The sequence below is a fragment of the Neomonachus schauinslandi genome, chromosome 1 (genome assembly GCF_002201575.2).
Source record: "Neomonachus schauinslandi chromosome 1, ASM220157v2, whole genome shotgun sequence".
In the NCBI taxonomy this organism is placed as follows: Eukaryota; Metazoa; Chordata; class Mammalia; order Carnivora; family Phocidae; genus Neomonachus; species Neomonachus schauinslandi.
The window spans coordinates 67,188,092-67,213,453 of NC_058403.1; the positions used below are offsets into that span (position 1 = coordinate 67,188,092).

General features: G+C 47.2%; 1 protein-coding gene across 1 annotated transcript in view; it reads right to left on the reverse strand.

The window, feature by feature from the left end:
* Positions 1–25,362, reverse strand: part of MYLK (myosin light chain kinase) — a 202,885-nt gene that overhangs the window by 162,932 nt on the left and 14,591 nt on the right. Inside the window, 1 exon segment of the mRNA XM_044919769.1 lies at positions 10,965–11,132. Coding sequence (XP_044775704.1) covers positions 10,965–11,129 — 165 coding nt within the window. The 5' untranslated portion in view covers positions 11,130–11,132.

Sequence of the window (25,362 nt, forward strand, 5' to 3'; positions counted from 1 at the left end):
AGCTCTTGGCGTCTTTTACATTGCTGGTTTTCAGGTACACATACACTTTAACTTTCATTTGTTTAATTGTTCACACTGCCATGTAATGTATTTTGACGCAGAGCTATATCTTTTTCCACACCCAGACTTCACCTATGTTTCTTTTGATGTGAACTGTGTATTCATCTTTGACCACTTGTTAAATGGAATCTGAACATGAACTCAGATAGATATACAAAGCCAGGGACGCCTGGGTGGTTCAGTTGGTTAAACGTCTGCCTTCAGCTTAAGTCACGATCCTGGGGTCCTGGGATCGAGTCCTGCGTTGGGCTCCCTGCTCAGCAGGGAGCCTGCTTCTCCCTCCATCTCCCCCTTATGCCCTCCCCTACTTGTGCTCACTCTCTCTCCCTCTCTGACAAATAAATAAAATCTTAAAAAGAAAAAAAAAAAGATAACCAAGCCAATTTTATTATGCTTTTTACAAATTGCAGAAGTAATTTCCATCTATTGTTTAAAAATTCAAGCAATAAGAATGTCTATAAAATAAAAGGTGAAAGTTGAGGGCAAAAAGTTTCTTTCCCCTTGCTCTTTCCCCTCCCTGCAACAGTATCACTCTCCAGATAGAACTGCTGAAGTCATCTTTCTAGTCTTATCATTCTTATCTGTAATTCTAGATAGAACACTGTGTCTATTTCTTGATTTAGGAATTTAGATAGCATTTAGCAGTTCCCACTATGAAGGATGAATTTTGCTGACTTACACCGCCTCCCCCTCGCCAGTCCTATGTGGATTGCTAAATCTTCCACTGGACATTGATGGCCAGATCACAAATTCAAATGCCTATGGAGTCTGGGCAGGACACACAAGTCCAGGAAATGGGTGGGGGCAAGAAGTGTCACCAGGCCCTCCCCGCTCAGCTTTTGCTCTCCCACTATTAATATGAACATAGCTAGGGAAAAGGCAAGGTCACAACTGGCAACAGACTCTTGGCGGTGTGTTGGGATAGGACTAGACATGGGGAGGACCATAGGAAGCTGGCAAAGGCACCCTTAGATGCAGACCGTGGCTCTCACTGCCCAAGTGCTGCCGTGTGGAAGCATGGCCAAGTCTTACCTTGGGTGCAAAGCCATTCAGAAATGAACTGTGTGTGTGTAGGCTTTCCATCTGCAAATCTTTGCTCAAATTTTCTGAGAACACTGCTGGCCAAACACAAAAGGTCCGTGTGCCGAAAATGGCCGATCAGCTGACCATGTGGGACCTCTGTCATTATGGTTTTAAGTCATGTACTCAAACTTGTTATTTGACCCATCTGTTTTAGATGGTATCTCCTCACCCTGCACTCTGTAAGATGAGGACATCAGTGTCCTTAGAGTTTTCTCTTCCTCTCCTCCCCTGGCTCTACCTCACCATTCACCATTCCTTTACTTTGGGCTTCCCAGAGCTTACAGAGTTTGCTTTCTGTTCTGTGACAATAACTAACACTTTTGGGCTCTGTCTATGGGTTGATTTTAAAAACAGGACAATTTTCTTGATAGCAATATTATATTGTATAGCTATTTTCTTCAAACGTCTGGTGGCCATGAATTAACTGTTCACAAGCTATAACTGAAGAACTCGTTTCCAAATGTAGGTAGCTGGTGTGGGTTGTCCATCCCTTGGGTGTAGTCCTGTCTCCCCGAATGAGGGACCCGACTGCAAGCTCGGCGCACCCGAGCAGGACACACCTACTGGCAGGCTTCACTTAGAATGTCTGGGCATGGAACAACTGGACAGACAGCACAGCCAGCCTTTCAACTGCTGGCAAAGTAAAAAGACATTCTTCTGAAATACAAATATCCACACCAGGAGCTTTAGTTTTCTCCATATGGATAGTAAGTAAACATCCTTTAACCACCATGACCTCTGTCCTGCAGCCCACTCCTCATCTCCCCATGCTTTCACCTCACGTATGAGCCTCTCACTTCTGCTGAAGCCTCACCCCTTGGATGCGACGGCAGGCAGGGTTGACACAGCCTTGCACGCAATCCTGAGAAAATCGCTCACCCATTCGCATCCCCTCCCCTGTTCTCAGTACAGCCCTGAGTTAATTCTCTTTGTAACCCTATATATGCGTATCAGTGGCATATCTGGAGGGAGGAGAAGCCAGCAAGTCTGTTCAGTCTGACATTCTGAGCCAGAAGTGACCACCAGCTAACAACTGTAGTAGCTTCAGCAATACTTGTCCTACCATTTCCTGTTCTGCTGCTTTTCTGGTGAGTACTACAGGAACTCTGTAACACCCACTGGGGTGTAGCCCACCACCGGCCTCCTTGCCATGAGAATTTCTGAGCCACCTGGAACAGACAGCTAGGGAAACTTTGGGAGTACATTCAAGTTGGCCTAGATACCAAGATTACCATTCTTCAGTGAAAACGGAAGACAAAGATTCTTTCATCAAGAGATTACATTTTTCTTTGAATGAATCTTATGCCCTAAGTAAATGCGCAAGAATTTAATGTCTTGATGAATGGATAAAGAAGATGTGATATACATAGACACACACACAATGGAATACTACTCAGCCATCAAAAAAAGAAGTCTTGCCATTTGCAATGACATGTATGAAACTAGAGTGTATTATGCTAAACAAAGTCAGTCAGTCAGAGAAAGACAAATACCATATGATTTCACTTGTATGTGGAATTTAAGAAACATAACAGAGGATCATAGGGGAAGGGAGGGAAAAATAAAACAAGATGAAATCAGAGAGGGAGACAAACCATAAGAGACTCTTAATCATAGGAAACAAACAGGGCTGCTGGAGGGGAGAGGGTGGAGGATGGGGTAACTGGGTGATGGACATTAAGGAGGGCACATGATGTAATGAGCATTGGGTATTATATAAGATTGATGAATCACCGACCTCTGAAACTAATAATACACTATATGTTAACTAATCGAATTTAAATTCAAAAAAGGAAAAGAAAAATCAGTTGGCTGGAAAAAAAGAAAAAGGGACATTGAATATATGTCTTTGTAGATAATGCAACAAAAATATCTCTGAAAAATTACATAGTAAGATGGGGTTAAATAAATTTGTAAAACTTCATTTTAATTAAAATTATTTTTATATTTAAAAAAGAATTTAATGTCTTATTTCTATTGGAAATGGAACAGTTACTCTTAATATATCTTCTGGCTGTGGGTCTCTGGTTTATGGGAACTGAGTTAAATGGAAGAATGGTCTCGACCAGCCCTATCCAGCAGCATTTCCTGCAATGACAGCAATGTTCAATAATCTGTGTGGCCCAACCTGATAGCTATTAGCTCCATGTGGATACGGAGCACTTAAAATGGGACTGGTGTGGCTGAGGAACTGAATCTTACATTTTATTTCATTTTACTTAATCTTAACCTAAATTGAAATAGCCACATGTGGCTACTGGCCATCGTACTGGATAATACAGCTCTAGAACTCGGGCAGCTCATTCTCATTGAGGAAGCAAAAGACAATCAATAACAACTGATAAAACTGTAAACTGATCAAAGTAAAACTGAGTCATATATGTAAGTATCACAGGAATCCAGAGAAGGGAGCAATGGAGGGTTAGAAAGTTCATGTTTAGATCTGTGAGGTAGATCTATGTGCCAATGTGAAAAATAAATGCCAAAAGATGTGAAGCAAAAAGACCAAGTTGCAGGTCAGTATACGTACACGGGCCCATTTGTGTATATGTATACCTGTATATATGTGTGTGTGTGTGTGTGTGTATGCAAATGCAGATACATGTTTCTATTTGCATAGAATATTTCTGGAAGAATCCCCCAATTGTTGACAATGGTTACCTCTGGAAAGCAGAAGTACGGGTCAAGGCAAGGAACTTGTTTACGTTGTTTGAATTTTTGTTTTACAAATAGTTTAACATTTAAATCATTTTTTTCTCTATAACAAAATTATTTTAGATAATTAACAAATAATACATTTTTAAAAGGCCAAAGTAGACGACTCTTTCCTGTGGTTATTACTCACAAGTGATCTTATGTGATTATTGGGAATACTCCACATCCTATGACCATGGCTCTTCTGTACTCTAATAAAATGCTTTAAAAAGAAAGCATCCTTGATGAGTAGCCTGAAGGAGGCAGAATTGAATTTGGACCCTAGGCTGGATGAGATGGAGAGGAGAAATTCTTGATAAAGGCACAGCCTGAGGAAGGAAAGGGAGCAGGGATGCAGGGGTGTAGGTAAGCAGTGAGGGCGCTGGAAGGGCTAGACAGAGACTGGATGGGATAAGGGGCGATAAGAGCCAATAAGAAGCCTAAGATCAAGTCCGTATGAATTGACTGGCAGGAGGTCTGGAGTCTTAGACCCTACCAACTTGGTTCTTAGGAGCACCCAACATGTACTGAGCACCCATCAGGTGGCCAGCATCACGCTACTCCTGGGGCACAATGATGAATAAGAAAGAGTCACTGAGTTCCAGAAACCAGATGGGACCTGTGACAGGGACGGCATCATACAGTGTGAGAAATACAAGATTTGGACCCAAAAGTACCGCCTCCATCACTTACTGACATAACCTTAACAAGTTCTGTAATCATTCTGAGCCCCCAGTTCTTCCTCTATAAAAAAAAAAATGGGGAGAAGTCTACCTTACCACAAAGATGAAATGACTACGATTACATGCCTGACCCCATAAGGCACCAACAAATGCTACTTCCTATCCCACTCTGCCCCCATTCCTAACACCAGATAGGGAAGATAAAATAGCTTTCTTATTTACCCTTTCTTCTCAAAAGTGAAACCAGAACAAAATTCCTGTTTTATGGACTGCGGGCTGGGTGAGCGGGGGCTAGGGCTGGCTACGTTAGGAGGAGGAAGGCAGGAGAGTGGGACAGGGCTGGACAGCTAGGAGCTGATGGCAAAGGTCTCAGGCAGTGCTGAAGAACTCCGTGCAAGGCTCGGGGACATTAAGAAGGGGGAGGCCCAGTCAGACCTGCACTGCAGGAAGGACAAACTGCAAGGACAGAAGTCAGGAAGCAGGAAACAGGTTTCCAAGCCACCACAAACCCTGTCTTAATCTCCTCTAAATTCCTATAGTACAAGCAATTTGTTGAACTATTTCAAGCCTCTAATTATACACTGTCATATCCTACTGTTTTACATACATGCATTTTTCTCCAGAACTACATCAAGACTCCTGAGGACAGAAAGCACAGAAGGAAGCAGGCACTTCCTCCGACTTTCTCAAAGTGGCGGAGCGCTTCTGAGTTATAAGTGAACTGGGAAGAAGTCGGTGTGGGAGGGATACTACTGTTGGCTGAAGTGGAAATTGAGGAATTACTCATGCTTTCATGCGTCAGGTCTTCTCCCTTCCCTTCCTCCACCCTCCACGACTTCAACAGAAACATGCCTTGAGGAGGTGGGACTGGCCCTTCGCTGTGAAGCCCACTTCAGTGATCACTGAGCCCCTTGGGCTGGAGGGAAGCCTCATTTGGGCTGGACTTCGCAAGAGACACTAAAGCATCAGCTCATTTGATTCACAGCACAGCCAGGGCCTATCACCATGTTTGCTTTTTCTGGTAAGAATGAAATCCAGGGCAGAGGGGAAGAAATCTCCAGTCATTTCGATATATTTCCCCACCACCTTGCTCCTTTCACAACTGACTCTGTGTCAGGCGAAGCGGCCTATCGGCGCTTTAGCCATCCTTATGGGCAAAAGAACAGCGGAGGAGTTTCTGTCAGCCCCAGGCACTGGTGTGGCCCCGGCTATCTACGAAAGGGGCCCCGGCACCTGGGCCCAGCGATGCTGACCCGCAGTGGCACAGTCCGGCATATTACTCTTCTCACCCTCAAGGCATCCTGCACTGTGGGGGTCCCCCTATGCCTGCGGGCAGACAACAGAGCCCCACATCTGAGTTACGTCCCCTGTCTTGTTCCCCCAAGCCAACAGCTGCCCCCTGACCACCCCGTTCAGGCCTAGCAGGCTTTCTCATGGGAAGAGGCCCACACAGGCGTTGGAGTGGGTTCAGGGCCATTTGGCAGACAACTCTGGGATCCCAGGTGCTCAGAACATGGGGGATGGTGTGGCTCCAGCCGCCACAACCCTTAGGCAGACAGAGCCCCTGCTGTGAGGTGAGGGTATAGCCAGATGAAGGAACAGAGGTTTCCAGAATGTGGGCTCAGGTTGCCTGGGTCTAGAGGTAGTACTGATGAGATACAGATCCAAAGTTTTATGAGTTCTTAAACATACAATCTCCAGTTGACAGAGCCAAGAAAATTTTTAAAAGGTAGGCAGCTTTGGCTTAATCAATAGATGCTGATTGAATAGTGGTTTTCTATAATGACTTTATAGAAAATGTCATTAACAGTTACATGATATTAACTCACCTCCTAACCCCACATGGTTGACTTCCTCTCATAGATCCTAGACCCTGTCCGTTCAGGCCAGATGGCTAGAGCTAGGGAGGAATGAATTCTAGAATGCTTTAACTGCTGGGCCACCTTCAACTCAGAGTAAGGTACTCCCATCACTATTGGTCGATTTGGTAAGGGTCTGAGAGGGTTTTTTTCTTTTTTTTTTTTTTAATGCAATATAACTGACCTATGTATGACATTATGTTAGGTTCAGGTATATAACAAAATGATTCTATATATGTATATATTGTGAGATGATCACCACATTAAATCTAACATCCATCACAACACAGTTATAAATTTTATTCTTGTGATAGAACTCTTAAGATCAACTCTCTTAGCAACTTTGAAATATACAACACAGTATTAACTATAGTCCCCATGCTGTACATGACATCTCCGTGACTTATTTATTTTATAACTGGAAGTTTGTACCTTTCTGCCTTTATCCATTTTGCCCACACCCCACCCCCACCTCTGGCAATCACCAATCTGATTCTCTGTATCTATGAGTTTGGTTGTCTCTTTTTCTTTTTTTAAGATTCCACATATAAGAGAGATCATATAGTATTTATCTTTCTCTGTCTGATCTGAAAGTTTTTCATTCTTCTCTGTGCTATGTCTTCTTCCTTATTTATTCCTATCAGTTAAAGAGATAATAACTCCACAAGCATCTCATTGGGAGTTTATCAGTTAGGAATACGTTTTTGTAAAATTTCCCATGTGAATAACCACAACCAAAAATCCTATCTAAAAAAGTGTTTACGCCCCAGGATTTTTTGTCTCTTGGTTCCTGGTCATTATGCTCCCTCCACTGCTGTACCCCCAACACATGCCCACCCCAGCCAATCCTCAATGTTCTGGTTTGTTGCCTCATGGTTTTAATATGGCTATTGAGCACCAGACATCATTACCTGCATTCGAGGCAGGAAGCAAAGGAGGGGTGGAACATGAGAGCACCGGTGATTTTTTTTTTTTAATCAGAAAAGCAGGAGTTGTCCCAGAAATTCCATAGCCAACTTCAGCCAAAATGTGTCACTGAGCCATCTCTAGCTGGAAAGAAAGACTCTACAATGGCTTCTAGAGTAGAAAAGGTCAAGGGCAAAGGGAATTGGTAATGGGTTATGTGTTGGCTGTCCAAAGGGTCTGCCATAAAGTGGAAAAGCCCTAATGGATGTGAGGTACTGAGATGTACAGAGCTGAACAACTCGTAGTTTGGAGCTTCTCAGAATAAGACATGAGCCACAAGGGTTATCTGTGGTCCCACCTTAATGTCACCCAATGTCATCTTTCTTCATAGAAAGAGGGGCTTTATTGGAGGAAAGGGCTCATTAAATCCTTAGCCTATAAATATAGGTATAATAGGGAAATGGGGGCAGGGCAGCAACAATTTTATCCCTTGAAGGAATAAAAACAAAAAGTCAAATTTGAACCAACTTCTAATTACCGGCTTCAGAAGGCAGCAGGAAGCAAACCTTTATAACTTTCTCACATCCTGGTAGCCACTGTTTTTCTCTGCAGTGATGGGAGGGTCCCTGTGCCCTATTCAGAAGAAGCTGGCACATCCCAGGACCCTCCACACCAGGCGTTAGGACTTGAGCTGGTGGTGGCAACTTTACAGAGGGCAGTAGATGGAGCTCCTGGGGGCTGCCACAAAGAAGAGAAGGGTTCATGCCTGCTGCAATGGCCACCAGCCTGGGCCTAAGCAGTAGCTTGAAGGCTTAATTTTAAAAAGTCACTCATTCAAAAGAGATTCTGCAAGAGCCCAGTTAATGAAGAGCTGAGATCCCGATGTCACTGTGACAGACACAAGGACTGGTTTGGTGCCGAATAAGCATCTGGAACAGGATGGACCCCAGCACCTGGAGAGAGAGGTCTGCAGGGTCAAGTGGCTGCAGCAGTGAAGGGTAACATGCACTGGAGGCAGAGAACCACTGGCTACACTCAGTGGGTAACCCTGTTTGGAGCTCAGTCTTTTATAACTAGCAACTCCTGCTCAAAGCCCACATCCCTCCAGGTTGACACCACCTTACTTCTCCCTTCTCTGAGGGCATCAGGTCAGGAACACTCCCTGTTCGACTGCATCTCTGGTAGCAAAAACAACCAACATCCTCATTCTGGAATCTTCTGAAGTGGCTCTTCCCTAATGCAAAACAGCCCTCTGTGCCCTTTGGTATGGTGACCATACACACTTGCAGCATGCTAGTTTAAGAGCACTTTTGAGGACAGCCTCTCCCTCTGCATTTCCATTTGCAAGCTCTCGGATGGAGCCAGATGCTCCATCTAAGATCTCTCTGGAACTATCTTCCACCAGCATGCTGCCAGGGTGTTGTTCTGCATTAATTCCAGGCAGGTTGGAAGGGGTAAAGTAGCTCTGCAGGCTGACTTCTAAGGAATACAATCATTTTGACATATAAACCACATGCAATATAGAAAGTCAACTTTCATCAATATAAGCAAAATAAAATTCTCAGCGAATGCTGTACTTTAAGAACGCTGCAGTCCACACTGTGAATGCTTTCAATCCATTGAATTGTTTACTCTATGATGGTTCAATTTATGTTGTGTGAATTTTACCTCATTAAAAAACTACCGTATTACTATACTTTTTAACTTTAGGAAGTGGTTTTACCATTTTCTTCCTCAATTCTATTCTTTTCACATTCCTGGAGGCCAGAAATACAGAAACCGTGAGTTGTTTCTTCTCAGATAAGGAAACCCAGGTCCAAAAAAGGTGTGAAGCCAACAGGACGGCCGAGCTACAAAGAGCTCAGTGTGCTGATGCCTGGGCCAGGGCTTTCTACAAGGTTCCAAAGCAAATAACTCAAGGGCATGGTCCCTTGGTGACCTCCAAAGGCAGCAAAGGAAGCAGAAGCACCACCATGCTACAGAGGAATCTAAGTCCTCTCTTCCTCTCCATGTCTGCCAGAATTTGAGAAGGAGTTCATCTCTCTGAAGCAGTAGGACAGGAGTGAAGGTACTGGAGATGAGATCAGTTTTGCTAGGCCATTTTTTCAAGTTCATTTTTTATATTTTATCTTTTAAGTATAAAGTCAATGTTTTATGACACCTTCACAGAGTGGTCCAGCCACCATCGCCATCTCATTCCAGAACATCTCCATCGTCCCCAGGAGGAACCCTCCCCCCATTAGCAGTCAGTCCCTACTCTTCCTCCCCGGCCCCCGCAATCACCAGTCTACGATAGCTTTGCCTACTCTGGACATCTCATACGCACGGAGGCATTCAGAGTGGGTATGAGTCAGCCTTTTGCGCCTGGCTTCTCTCCCTTAGCAGAGCCTTCTCAGTGTGCATCCACACTGCAGCATGTAACAGTAGGCCACTCCTTTCCACAGCGTAAATCCCTAGGGATTCTTCCACTGCTTCTTTCCCGCCAGCTGTGGGGATGTGGGGACCATATTCAGGGCAACAGAAAAGAGCCCTCATTCTGGCAGGGCCCAGAAAGAAGAAAACAGACCCCTAGGCAGCATCGCAACATTCCCCACGACCTTCCTCCTTCTGACAAGGGCTGTTAGGTCAGATCCACCGGCCAACGGCCTTAACTACAGGACCACGTGGAGCATGCATCACAGTGCAGCCCGTGCACTCTCCAGATGGCGAGGGCCATCCTGCACAAGGCCAAACCGGGCGCTTAAACAAAGGCAAGGCCTGGTGTCATCTGGGATGAGGGACGCGCTTGACCCCTTCCTTCTACAAGCGTGCAGGGGCCTGCTCTTAAACTGTAGATTCGTAACACCACCTATGAATTGCTCATCTCCTCATCTGTCTTCTGCTCAGATCAAAGCCTTCTAGCCTCTAAAGTGTTTCCTGGGGTAGATCCCCCATGATTAACCCAGGAAAAATAATACTTGCAAATGTCCCTGACGTCCACGTGCATCTCCATGTCAAGCTGATGATGGGACTTCCTGATGGCCTGAGCCAGCAGCTCGCTACAAGTCTCCACTTGGGCATAACCTCGGTATTCTTACGGCTGTTCTTCAATGTCCTCGCCTTCTTCTTCTCCTTTCTAGCACAAGGTGGACAAGGGGTTACCATGCCCAATTTGCAGAAGAAGAAATGGAGGCCCAGTAAGAGCAAGAGACCAGTATTCATTAGCAAAAGGTAACTGAATTGATAAGGGGTCCCATCTCCCACTGCAGTGCTCTGGATGCACCAAGTGGATACACGAGAGTGCTGGTTAATGAAACGCTCCTTTGAGGGAGAAGGTGAAAGAAAAATTACAGTCTGTTCTCAACTGTCCAGATTTGAGGGCACATATTTCAACCCAAGCTGTATGGTTCCTGCCACCAGCCCGGGTCATCTTCCACAATTAGGTAGCACGTACCCAGAACATGGCCTATGTTAACAGCAAAATGTCTCCATGCCCCTTCCCACCCCCGAGTTCTCCAACACAGACCAAAGTCATCCATAAACCAAACAACTCGGGTAAACTGATAGATATTCACTTCATGTGTGGGTCCAAAGAAAACCAGGCTTCCACGTGATCCAGCCTGCTAGGGAAAGGGCTGCCGAAGCAGTGATGACCCTGCCCCATCTCCTCTCCGGCCTCCCCTCCAGCCACGCTTCTTACCCTCCCTTCAAACTTGGCGGTGGCTCCTTCTCTGATGCAGAGGTTCCGAGGGGGCACAATGAAAGCAGGGGCCTCGGTCAGGGACATGGAACCGACTCTCAGGTGATCCACACTGACGGAGGTTTTAGAAACCTGGGTTGAGGCAGCCAGCTTCACATCCCCCATGGTCTGCAAACAGGAAGGAAGACCAGGTCAGATGAGAGAAGTGCAGCCCCTCATCCCTGTGCATGGCCAGCATTCCCCGTGTGCGGGTGGGGCCCCTGTGCCGTGGGTTCTGTCGGGAGTGGGTGCCCCGTTAGGTCAGGTCGGCCTGGAGCTCCTGAGAATGAGGGGCCCTGTGTCCTCCACAGGTAAGGCTGCCGGGGTGAGGCCCATCCCGCCCCAGACACCAGCACCAGGGCCACAGGCCCACCTCCCCCAAACCCTATGGAGAACTTCTAGGAAAGGCACAGCTGGGGCAAGAACAGAGGGACCCGCTGATCTCAGCATTTTTACAGCTGACATCTAAAACCAGTATTTAATAGTCATTGGCTCTTCAGGATCAAAAAGTAAGTCAGGCACTCATGGTAGAAAGTAAAAGCTGCTTTTGCGTGAACCATGAGAGCTCGCGCGCTAAAGAAAAACAGGATTCATCTTCCCAGAAAGGAAAGAATTTGGGGTTAAAACAGCAAGGATCCTGCTGAGGTGAGGAGAGGTGAGGGTGGGCGAGTGAATGGAGGAAAGGAAGCGCGTCTAGGGAGGACATCCCATTTCTAGGGACTAGATGGTGGAAAGCCTTGCAGGTCACAGAATGTCAGAGAAGGGAGCGTTCTAAGATTATTCAGGCTATTTCCTCCATTTGCAACGGGAGCCTCAAGAGGGTAAGTCACTAGCCCAAAGAGACAAAGCAAAATGATGGCATCACTGGCAAGAACACCTCAAGCTCCTTGCTCCTGGCACAGGGCCCAGTTGGGACTAGACAGGATGTCGATGGGGGCTGGCAGGTTAGCTGGGACACAGGGACTTCCTTAGGATTGATTCCAGAAGTGGAATTAGTAACAGGGGCATATCTGAGTTCTTGGTGGTAAGCAGCAGAATAGACTCTGGCTCTCATAAACAGAGAAGGGATTCGTTGGAAAGATGGGGAAGGAGGAGCTCCTCAAATCCACAGGAAAGACTGGAGGACAAGGCTGGGAAAACAGGCAGCCGCTGAGAGAAGCCTGGTGGTCAGACCTCAAGCAGTCAGTGGACACCCACACACCAACTGGAGTGCATCCTAAGTCTCCCTGCTGCAAGTTCCAAGTCCAGGTGGGAGCCTCACGAGGCTGGACCAGCTCAAGATCGGGGACCATGTCTTACTCGCCATGGAAGAGTGGTGTCAGGGGCATGTAATTAGTTTACTTAAATTTATAACATCTAATAAAAATAAAGTAGGGATATGCCTTTTGAAGCTCACGTTAAAGTAACAAAGACCTGGGTTCCTTTATAACAGGGCACATCCCCTGCCTGACAAACTCAGCTTTCTCTTTTGCTGATAAGGTATTAGCTATGCAAACAAAATCTTTTCCAAATGATATGACTCACAGGTTCACAGCAGTAGATAACAATATAAGCAAAACTTCTGTAGCACTTACTATCCCCCAGGAACTATTCTAAGCCCTTTTAAATAACAGCTCATTTGCTCCTCATGTAAACACTAGGAGACAGTTACTATCATCATCCCCATTTTATGCATTAGAAACGGAGGCACAGCAAGATTAAGAAATTTGCCCAAGGTCATGGCATTTAGTAGGGGCCAGAACTGGCACTTGGACCCAGGCGTCTGGCGCCAGAGCTCCTATTCCTAACCAGTGGCCTTCTTGCCCCCTGTAAGCAGTCAGAGCTGGCTGGTGGCAAGGGGCTCTGAGGTTGGGGTAGATAGCGACAGAGCCACTAGCATATACATGTGAAATTCAGGTTTTCTGCAGGTCAAAACATACCATCCATAACATAGAAAGATGGATGGGATAAAGGGTTTGCAGCAAAAACAAAGGGCTGGAATACTTTACAACTAAGAAGGAAACAGCCCCACCGATCAATGGGAAGAGGCTATGACTTGAGCAGTTCACTGAAGACAAACAAATGGCCACTAAACAAAGGGACACTGCCTGGCCTCGGTGAGAATCCAAGAGTACAAAGAACTTATCTTTTTTAAAAAACTGACCACAATAACATTCAAAAAGATAACATAAAATGCCAGTAAGACTGTGGGAAGGTGGCCCATTCACCTCAGGGGGAGGGGCACATCAATTGGTGCGATCTCTCCAGAAAGCAATTTGGCAAAGAGATTCTGAAAAAAAAAAAAAAAAAAAGTCCATCTCTCCTCCCAGAAATCCTACATTCAGCAATGTATTTTTTTTTTAATTTATTTGAGAGAGAGAGTGAGGATGAGCAGGGGAGGCAGCAGAGGCAGAGGGAGAAGCAGGCTCCCTGCTGAGCAAGGAGCCCTATGTGGGACTCAATCCCAGGACCCCGGGACCACGACCTGAGCCCAAGGCAGACGCTCAACTGACTGAGCCACCCAGGTGCCCCTAACAATGTATTATTGGGAAAGAATCAGAGATGCAGCACAAAATTTGTATCTAAGGATGCTAATCACATTATTTATAGCAGAAGAAATAGAAAAATAATCCTGTGAAGTAGAAACAGAAAGAAAGACTCAGTTAAGTGTCTACCCAGAGAACTGGTAGAACACAGTGGAGTATCAGGCAGCTATGCGGTGTATGTTTACAAAGAAAATCATGACAGGAATTGAATGATACAGAAATTTTAAACTCAAAGTAAGTTTTATTATGGTAAATCTCAAACATACAGAAAAGTAGAAAGAATGATAAAATGAGCACCTCAAACACCCGTCGCCTAACTCCAACAATTAACATCTTGCCATATTTCGATCATTGTGTCTGCACAACCATTTTAAAGTCGTCGTGATATTTTAATGGCAAAAATCAGGATATAGGGGCGCCTGGGTGGCTCAGTTGGTTAAGTGACTGCCTTCGGCTCAGGTCATGATCCTGGAGTCCTGGGATCGAGTCCCGCATCAGGCTCCCTGCTCGGCAGGGAGTCTGCTTCTCCCTCTGACCTTCCTCCCTCTCATGCTCTCTCTCATTCTCTCTCTCAAATAAATAAATAAAATCTTTTAAAAAAAAATCAGGATATATTCATTCACTCAATTAAAATAGATTCCTTGAACATCGACCATGTGCCAAGTTAGGTGTTTGAGACAGAGCAGTGAACAATTACGTGTGTGTGGCAAGTGTGGTAACGTGGTGGTAGGGGAGGAATGGGGTTCTCAAATCCTGCAGAAGCCCCCTGGACCACACCCTAGAGGGAACACTGCTCCCTATGCCCTCCTCCAATGGCACAGATACCCTCAGCCGGGGAGGGGCTCAGGGTGGGGGCAGGAAGGATGAGGCTCAGACCCTGCCACAAACCCAGGGGCACTGCTACTTTCCAGCCATGAGCTACAAGGTACTTCAAGTCTCTTGGCCTCAGTTTCCTTTTCTGTAAAATGGGCATGATAACATCAGCCTCAGAAGGCTGCAGGGAGGATATGAGTGAGAGCACACACAAAACACACAGCGCAGCGTGAAAGGGGTTCAATCAGTAGTAGCCGATCAATACTGTCATCATCCAGTTCCCAAAGAGAAGCCGGTCTCCCCCTGCTGCAGGACACAGGCCCTCTTCATCGAGGACAGCAAGAAGCCCAGTCCGGCCCAGTCACCTTCAGGGCAAGGGCATCTGAGCGGGATTACTATGACCGGCGGTAGCAAGCGGATGGCAGAACTCCGTGAGGCAGGGAAGGCAGGCCTGAGGCCCACAGCAGCCTCCCTCAGCACTGTCGTGTCTGTTCCAGCAGCATGGCTGAATGGGGCAGTCCCCACAGTCCTGCCAGGCGGCTCTGACTATGCCCTTCTCACAAATGATGACACCGAAGCTCAGAAATAACCCTTGTCCAAGGTCACAGAGCTAAGAAGTAGAAACCAAAACCAAGTCTGACCTCAGTCCTACCCTGCAGGCCTCCTAGAGCACCCCATGACCCAGACGAGGCATTTCCTACTATCCCCAGGCAAGGGAGATAAAGTAGACAGAAGCCTGGGAGCTCCACAGAGGACAGGGGATAGAGAATGTGCCTCCCCTTCTGCTCTCAGGCCTGGCTTTGAAAGACACGAGACTCTTCCCCCTTTGCTTTCTGGGGAGCTGAAAACTAGGAGTGGTGACATCAGGCTCAGGACCCTCTCTGCATATCGCCCTGATCCAAGATCTTCTGAGGTCTGTCTAAATCTCCGGTTTAGAAGGTCCCGGATGCTATCATCAAAGGGAAAGTGCTTGGCTTCAAGAACACAGAAAACAGAAGTCATCTATCCCTAGGGGAGGTCTGGCTTCGTGGTTAGAAAAGGAACAGGCAAGTCAGTATAGCCAGGAGACATCCAGTCCCCCACAAGGTGGTTGTGGGGGGTAGTTACTTAACTATCAGGTGAGCAGTACCAGAGCCCAGTCCCAGGCTGGCCAGAGACACAAATAGCTTCGCTCAGCCCACCGCCCCGCCCACTGCCATCAGCAGCATAAACAGAATCCATCCACATTGACAAGTAATGGTTACTGACATAATTGGGATGTTCTATCAAAAAATAATAATAAATCAGGGGCGCCCGGCTGGCTCAGTAAGTACAGTGTGCGACTCTTGATCTCAGGGGGGTGAGTTCAAACCCCCACATTGGGTGTAGAGATTAAAAATAAAATCTTTCAAATAATAATAATAACAATAAAGCAAACCAAACCGTCCTTATTCCCTTCTAATCTCTAGTCCAGCCTGATGACCACATTCCAGTGGAGAACACCAGAGGGGCTGGCTAACTTCTGCCATAATCTCTCTACTGGCAAAGCAGTGTTTGGTGGCTTGAAACACACCCAGCTCGGGGTTCGTTCAATACCAGTTAAATGCAGATCAAAGGACAGAGAATTAAGAGGAGAAAAAAAAAAATGAAGGAGGGGGTCAAAGAGAGAGGGAGGCAGCCCCTCACACACACAATGCTCCGGCCAAAGCTCACCTCCAAACAAGGTTTTCACAAGTAACATAATTAGTTAATCATCCAAAGCAGCCCTAAGTTAACTTGACCTTAATTTGATCAAAAACACTTGAAATTGTTTCTTGAACCCAGAAAAGAACATTTTCAACTATGGCCAAAAGAGAGTGAACTCTGAGGCAAAAAGACTCAGAAGAAATGTTAAAAATTAGGGATGAAGTTATATGGCAGAAGAAGTTTAGGGAAACCAGCTGTCCTCTTCCCTACCCAAAGCGCATACATTTAAAATGATCACGGTGGGATGCCTGGGTGGCTCAGTTGGTTAAGCATCTGCCTTTGGCTCACATCATCATCCCAGGGTCCCTGCTCAGCGGGGAGCCTGCTTCTTCCTCTCCCACTCTCCCTGCTTATGTTCCCTCTCTCGCTGTGTCTCTGTCAAATAAATAAATAAAATCTTTTAAAAAAAATAATAAAAAAACAAAAACAAAATGATCGTGGTCTTTAAGCACCTAACCCGGCAGCAAGGCATCCTGGAAATACCACACCTTCCCTCTAGGGCCGGGCTCCCAGCGGGCTCTACGCTGGCAGCCTGGCAGCCAGCCATGAACCCACCCCCACCTCCCCACCTCCCCACCCTCCCTTCCTGGCCCACAGGGGAGACAGCAAACCACCCAGGTGCGAGGGCCCCAGGCAATGACAGCTCCGCTCTCCGGGCAATCTTCTCTCTGCCATGCACTCAGATCCTGACCAATTCCCTAATCGCTCCTAATACCAGAGTGAGCTGCTCCTTGGCTGCGGGCTGTGCCAGGTGGACTTTGCTGTGACCCACAAGAGCAAACCGTGGGGCAGAGCCACATATCCGAGAACCGACATGCCTTACCGTGGCCTCTTCCCCCGGCAGCTCTCCCATGAGTCGGGACGCGTGGGCAGCCACGCTTTACCACTGGACGGCAGAGAATCCTGTCCAACGTCCGTCTGAGGAGGAAGACAGTGAAGGAGAGCCAGGGACGCTGTGGAGCCCAGGGCTAGACTGAAAATTTAAGGGGCGTCTGCCTGACTCTGCTCGCAGATGTTGCAACTTGCCTTCTGCCAGGCAGCCAACTTCACTCAGTCAGGGAGATCTGTTGTTCTAATCCGCCCAGCTGGGGTGACCTTTGAAACCCCGGGCTGCCAGCTGTAGAAGCTCTCAATGGAGTCCCGGGGAGACCAGGAGTGGAAGCTCACAGGTTTTTACTTGTTCAGAGCTGCCGATTCCAATCTCAGTGTGGAGCAAAGGGAGGACGCTGTCAAGCAGAGAGCTGAACCCTTGGAGGGACTGGGCACACCCCCAGCTCCACATCTGGCCTGGAACGTCACTTACCCCTTGGCACATCTGGCATGGGATTACCACACAGGGCTCATGGGATATGTGCCTCCTGAGACCCAGCTCTTTCCTCCTTAAGCTAAAGAAGCCCTGCTTACGATCCCTGGAGTGAGGGGAAACCCAGAGAACAGACAGATGGGGAACTCCTGTGCTGCAATTGTCTTAAGGAATCTAGGCTGAGATCTGAACCAGGCTCCAAGCGTTCATGTCGCACACAGGACCCAGCAGGGCTCCTTCTGACCCCTGGGGAGCTTCAGGAAGGGTCCTTGGTGCATACCTCTAAAACATGGTAGCAAGGTGATGCCCAGCCGAGTCCTTCTCCGGGGGAGAGAAGGATTTCCATAGTTCCAAAGGGATCTCTCATGCTATGCAACTCATGCCATGGGACAAACTGCAGATGTCTGAATCAGGAATGACATGGCTTTAAGCTTTTCCATTGGGCCCTGTCTGATCCTTGAGTAACCGGTATTCTTCTAACACCTTCTAACACCTGGGGGACCCCTTACCCTCTAGCTCAGCAGTTCTCAAATTTTTGGTCGCAGAGCCCCTTTATGCTCCTAGAAATTAGTGAGGATTCCAAAGAGCTTTTGTTTGTGAGTTATTGCTAACAATATTTACTGTATTCAAAATTAAAACCAATAATTCATTCAAAAACATCAATAATAAGCCCATTATATGTTAACATAAATAACACTTCTAAAAGAAATAATATATTTTCCAAAACAAAGTTTAATGAGAATTGTTCATTTTTGCAAATTTCTCTAATGTCTGGCTAATAGAAGACAGCTAGATTTTCAAATCTGCTTCCACATTCAGTTTACTGTGATATCACTGTATTTGCAGCTGCTGGAAAACTCCACTTGAGAGAGAAGGAGGGTGAAAAAGGCAAATGCCATCTGATTACAAAGATGATTTGGACCTCTGGGCCCCTGAAAGAGTCTCGGGGATCCCAAGGATCCCCTGGGGGCACACTTCGAGAACTGTTGCTTTAACCCATCCCCCGTTCTCCCCAATACCATCTGCTCTCATGTCTGTCCTCCTAAAAATGCACAACTAGAAAGGGAAAAGTGGTTTTATAGGAGTAGTGGAGTGTGGCTTTGAGGAATGGGTGAGGAGGAGGGTGAATCGATATCTAATTTGGTTCCATCTTTTCTTCCAAAGAGAATGGTTAGACAAACATGCACCTGAGAGATTTGAAGCTAAAACAGACACTGATGAAGAGAACACCTTTAAGTCACTTAAGTCCTTGGCCAAGACTGAATATAAACTCCAGACCTCTGGAAGACATGGTAGATATTTGAATATTTTATGGCTAATAAAGGAAGAAAGAAATCCGAAAAACAATGCTGTTCACCACTGAGGAATGGAGGTAAATTCAGATCTAAGTCTTCTTAGATGGAGGTCTCTGGTGGTGGCAACAGGACTGGAGAGTCATTTTGAGTTGGACAGAGCTAAGGACAATGACGTGGACAAAAACATGGGAGGCATGTCTATCAAACCTGTGGGTTAGACTAAGCAAGTAGGAACAGCTAACATGCTAAACCCAGCTAGCATGTTAAATACAGCCCTGAAAGATCAGCAAAATGGACCAGAGCTTGAGAGGAAACTTAAAAGAACAATTTTTAAATTGAATACTTAGGCTCGGGAGCAAAAACAGGAGTGCCTGGGTGGCATGGCTGGTTGAGCATCTGACTCTTGGTTTTGGCTCAGGTCATGATCTGAGGAGCCCCACGTCAGGCTCTGTGTTCAGCTCGGAGTCTGCTTGAGACTCTCTCCCTCTGCCCCTTCCTCCCTGCACTTTCTCTCTCTCTCAAGTAAGTAAATAAATCTAAAACAACACAACACAACTACCCAAGTACAAACACAACTACCGAAGTACAAAATGGCTGATTGGAAACATTGCACACAGACCTCTGGTCCCACAGAGATTTAGGTTAGTCCCATGTTAGCAGCACGCATCAAATCCCTTATGTCCTCTTTGTCCCAAGGCTCATAGTTGACAGCCACGTAGTTGTGTGGTTCCATGATTAACATCTGTTTCCCCCCCCACTGGAACACAAACTCCACCAGGTCACAGATCCCGCGTGTTCCACTAACTACTATATCCCCAATGCCTACAATACTAATGAGCACATGACAAGTTCTCAACAAATACTTGTGGGATACATGAATGAATAGAAAGTTGGGCTAAAAAAAGTATTAAAAAAAAAAATCTCTTCCAAACTAGGACACCACTTAACTTTATCGTACAGGGAATCCTGAGAACATTAGAGAGAGGATGTAGGGAAAGAAGCGGGAGAACAGGTCACTCCAATAAAAAATCTACCCCTCTGAAGCCTATAGGTGTTTGGCCCAGACACATGGGTGCCAGTCTGGCTTTAAACCAGGCATGTGACCCTTTCTACTCTGCTTCTCAGTCTTCCAGTGTGTGAAATGGGCGCTATGAGCCTTGGATAGACTCTGAGTTTCCTGCTGGCATTTCCAAGCAACTCGGATCCAGGTCCCTGGTTTCCCAAGTGAAAGCACTCAAAGGCAGCCCACTCTGTCCCCCCACAGCTGAGTTCTTCCCTGAGCCACCAGGGAGGTGGCTGTCCCCTGGCCTTCCTGGGCCTTTCCTCTAGAAAAGCACATTAATGGAGGGTCTGAATTTCTGCAGGCAGATGAGCTGCCCACATCAGCCCGGCCACATCAGCAGAGCAGCAAACCACGGGCAGGAGGATGCGAGCTCAGCAACACTACTCCGAGTGCCCACATCTTTGGCAGAAAGTTATTTTTAAATTTTCTTAAAAGAGGACACACACACACACACACACACACAGATCAAATCAAATAAACACACCCAACCGCACACACAGTGTGAACGAGCGAGGCCTGGTCTCCTGGAGCTGCTCTCTTCCTGTTGGGATTCTTGCTTAATTTGGGATTTAATGAGAACAGGCTGAGAGAAGCTTTTTGCAATAAAAGTCACACGCAAAAAAAAAAAAAAAAAATCAAAGCCAGAACCAGAAACCCTGATTATAACTAAATTCGCAAAAGGCACATTTCTATCACAATTAGCCAACAGTCCTAATGTTCATTCATTTTGTTATCAGGTATTATTGCTACAGAAGTAAATCTGGGGTCACCAGTGTGTTGATCCAACCATCGCCTTCTCAAACACCATGCCTCCTCCCTCCATTCTGTTAAGTCATATGAACTGAGCTGAGTTTTTTAAACCCCACAAGATGAGCACTGGGATACTCATGTAGGGGTAGTCCCCACCACCCTCGGTCCATGGGGGCCCAGAAAATCACCTGGGAGAACAGGAACCGTGCTCACGGTTCCCAACCCCAGGATGCCCCATGGAGGGGAACAGACTGCTCGACAGTCAGATGTTGCGTTCTCCACCGCTAAACCGGGTGGCCTGAGGCAAAACCTCTGAAAGTCTTAGTTTACTTATCTGTCAAACGGGGCTCCTGCTAATACCCCACTGCCTACGAGGTTGCCACGAGGGTCGGCAATGTGTATGAAAAGCAGCCCAGCCCAGTCTCTGGCAGAGTAAGAGCTCAATCCGAGGCAGCTGCTGTGGTTAACATCATTGTTGTTTTAAGCTCTCTTTCAGAAGCTCAGAGGATAGAAGCAGCCTTGGCCACGGAGGGGGCCACAGGAGAAACTGGGAGGCATCACGGCAGGTAAAATGGCATCAGAGAGACAGTCAGCAACTCTGGGACTCACTGTGGCTGCACCCTGACCGGCCGTGCGATCTTAAGAAAGTCACTGCCCTTCTCTCCCTATGGTCCTCTCTCTGTGTGGCCTGATGGGCCTCCTGGACACTTCCTGCCCTAGCGCACCTGTCTCTAGGACTGCCGCCAGCCCTCCATTGGACACCTGGGCAGGCGGGAAAGGTTCAGCAGAGGGAGCCAAGCCCAGAGCAGGAACATGATGCAGGACACCAAGAGAGGAGGAAAGAAACTTCTGTTGCCAGCCCACCACGCAGGGCTTCACAGGCTGGGCGGCTGAATCAGGTACACACACCTGTCACCAAGGCACACCTGCAAGACACCAGCACCTGCCATGAGGACAGAGATGGGGCCAGTGCTGAGCACGGGCACTACGTGATTATTCCAGCTTTGCAGCCTCTGGCCAGCTCCCAAGTTGAGCCTCTGATTCGATGAAATCCGTCCAGAGAGAAACTGGGGCTGAAAACACTGAGGGGAAACCCCAGGAAAAAGAAGGAGAAAAAGAGAGAACTGGTAATAGCGGCTGTTTAGTGAGCACGTGACTTACCTCACTGAATCCCTTAGAGTGGCAAATATTAACAGCAAAATTAATGGGCAGAGTGTTGGAGTATCATTCACTCGTAAAGTAAATGGAACATATTCCTTTTCTTTCCACTACTTTATTCTTCCCCCGCCCCCCACCCCAGCCCAGTCAACCTTTAGTTACTTAGTGACAGAGGGATGAAGGAAGATCTAGAAAGGAGAGGGAGGAGGAGTAAAGGAAAGGCCACCACTCTGTGCCATGAGTCTGCCTGCCCCTCCTCTCCTGCTCTTCAGAGAAACCCAGGAAAGCTCTGGAAAAGAAGGCCCAGAAAAGAAGTGAGCCTCATGATGCTGCTGACCACCCCCTGCCCCAGAGGGGCTCTGAACAGCTTCTCTAGCTCCAGACTGGCATGTCCCATCCCTTCTTTCTGAGTCTGTCTAAAGCACATGCTACCCCCTCTGCTTTCTGCAGGGAGCTGGAGTGTGGCAATGATCTGAAGGGACAGGCCTAAGGACTAAGTTTCTAAGAACACAGATGTACACGAAGGATGAGCAGAGCTCACAGTTTCGGGGAGATGCCAGCATCCCCTGGCCCATTTCTCCTAGGAAAATAACTCTGTGGTTGGACCGACATCAGGCTGACTGGAGGAGAGACTGATGTGAGGGGACAAAATGAGGAGGACCCCTTTGTGGGAGTCCTGCCTTTCCATGAGAGAGCCTCAGGCATTGGGCTGGAGCAGTGTCTTCCAAGGAGCCGGGCAGCAGGAAGGCCTGCCGACAGGAGGCGCTGAGGAGATAAGGAGCGCTGACAAGAACCAAGGCAGAGTGTGAAGATTCTCCAGCCACAAGCCGTCCACAGCCCCTGCTGGACCTCCCCGGGCTCGGGGCAGGGCCGTCGCCCATCTGGCTCTAACATGTGCGTGCTTCGCTCAAGCTTCCCTTACTGAGAGGCCTGGGGACGCTTCTCTTGCAAATCCTCTCCCTTGTGACACAGCACAGGAAAATGAGGCACAGGCCAACCTGATGTGTCAGCTCCCATGGGCCCTGATTTGAAATTCAAGTTCGCAGCTGGTTTCTAATTATTTCCACCAACACAATCTGTCTCCTCTGGCTGAAGCCAAAGGCCTGGCAAACGGTTATAGATTTCTAGTGTTCCTTCCACCCTTGACTAGCACTGAGGCGAGAGGTCAGAGAGAAGCAGAATGAGGAGGGAGCAAAGGCTGGGTGTCTCCAACATGCCAGAGGAGGGAGGGTGCTAAAGCCAGCTGGGGTTTCCCCATGCAGTTCTCAGGCTGGCTGCCTCAGCTAGAGAGAAAGGACCAATTCCTCCTCTGGGGTCAAGCCCAGAACTGTATCCAAAGCACAGCTGGAGTAACCGCCAGTCCCAGGACAAGAGATTGGCAATTTAAGAGCAAGGTAGGGGGTGACGGCCAGCCAGTGGACTTCGGTGAGGGGTCCCATCACAGTCTTTGTAGTCAGACAAAAATGGCTGGACTTGAATCTGCCTCTGCCACTTAGTAGCTGAATGACCTTGGGTGATTTACTTAATCTCTCCAAACCTCGATTTCCCTGTCTGTAAATCTGTTTTGTGGGGCTCTGTGGAGATTAGAAGCCACTTCAAGTATCTAACACAGAGTAAATACTTGGAATACTGAATACATTGTAACTGTAACATGCAAAGTAACTTCTAACAATGCCCGGCACACAATCCCTCCCTCAAATATAAATATTTGATGATTATCAAGTAATTGATCATTATTTATCAATTGATAAAATAGTCAATTATTATGAAGAAGAGGTATCACATTTCACTTAGATGTTCTAATTTATTTAAATATTGCTGCAAATATTGCCCTATTGCAAAGAGCAGATGACTAATTCATGTTCGAATGTTGACTTGGTGTTTATCAGTTACTTGTCATTGGCTAGACAATATGCATTGCTCTCATCCTCCCAAATTCTGGATCGTAGAACATGAGGGCTGGAAGGGGACCTCAATCATCTAGTCCAACCCCCTTTCCTCTTATTTTACAGCTGAAGAAACTGGAGACCAGAGGGAACCAATGTATCCGCACAGACGGGTGTAAGGATCTCTGAGGTTTGCATGGCACGGCCCAGGGCAGGTGAGCCCTGCAGTAAAGAGCTGAACTAGAAGTAGAGAGATGATAATGCATGTCTAAGAGCAACGAAACTCATCTGAAAAAGGGATGATTTTGAGTTACAAAGAATGGTTTGAGTTAAGAGAAGTTTAGAGAGTTACAGTCTTTAAACTGATTGAGACTAGGTTGTGGAAGGCGTAGAGGATAGTAATGCTCTTCGCTAATGCCGCCAGAAGGGTTTTTGTTTAAAATTAACGTTAAGCTACTGACAACTTACAAAATGCTTTCCCAATCCAGAGCTCACATCAACTTCACCATATACTGAGGTATGTTATAACCCCATTTATTGATGGGAAATCTGAGACTCTAAGACCAAGTGACATGTCTGAGGTCATATAACTAATAAAGCAGAAGTGGAATCCAATCCTTCTTAACTCCAAATCCTAGCTCTATTTGGTAACATGCCTGGGAAGAATTCATGAATATATGTTAAATCTTATTATCATAATAAATATCATGCCCAACAGGAAATTTCTAGGGTAACAACTTTGGTGATAATCTCTTAGATTTACTGGAATGCTATCTGATGGGTACAAATTTGACTAATGTAGTCAATCCCTTGCTCAGGGAAAGCCCCTTATATTTGTCCTAAACAAATGGGTGACTTCATTTTAATCCCTCATGCCTGAGAGAGAGTCCATGTGTACGGCTAATCTCTAGCAAATCTATGTAGGGCCCAGACAAGCAACGGTAGATCTACCTCCCCGTCCCCCTGAACCCTGCCACATACACGGAGGCTCTCTCTTCCCATTCACAGGCCAGAAATCTGTGTTCTCCCCCAAAGCCTATTGCTCTTTTCCAGGCTCCCCTCCACTTTCTTCCCATTGGCTGGGCACAACCCCAGACCTTGGCCTTGGGTGCTGCATCAGAACTGCCAGGAGGATGCCTTGGCAGTGTGACAAGTCCGATGTTGCCACATGCAGTTCACCCCTTGCCCTCCCCCCGCCCTCCCATGATAGGAGGGCCCATTCCCAGGATAGCTTCCAGCTGCAGAGGAGAAACAATGGCTTAGTGTTTCCTGGAATTTACCTGGGGTGATGGAGTGCTGCCAACCCAACCCAGCCAGGTTTATCAGCCCACAGGCCAAAAGTCAGGCTCAGACACAGCCCTGCTCCTCCAGCCTTCTTTGTCCTTCATTTGCAGGGGCTGTATCTTCTCCCTCCCTTCTGCTGCTTCCACCCCTACTTAACATGACCCAGTCCCACTAGGGGCAGGGGCACAGGGGAGCCTGCCCTCTGAGGGTCCTTCAGGGTCCTTGGGTACCACTTACCCTAGGAACCTGGGATGCTGGGTCTGGGAGGGATCTTAGAAACAATGCAGTCCCACCTCCATCCCCACAGGGGCGCCTCTGTGTGCCCTTTGGGGACACTTGAGGCCATCTCATCCCAAAACATCAACTATACTCAAAGATTGGGGAGAGGGTTTTATATTAAAACCAGTACATTCTGGGGCACCTGGGTGGCTCAGTCGGTTAAACATCCGACTCTTGGTTTTGGCTCAGGTCATGATCTCAGCATCGTGGGATCGAGCCCCACAGTCAGGGCTCCTCGCTCATTGGGGAGTCTGCTTGGGATTCTCTGCCCCCCCGGC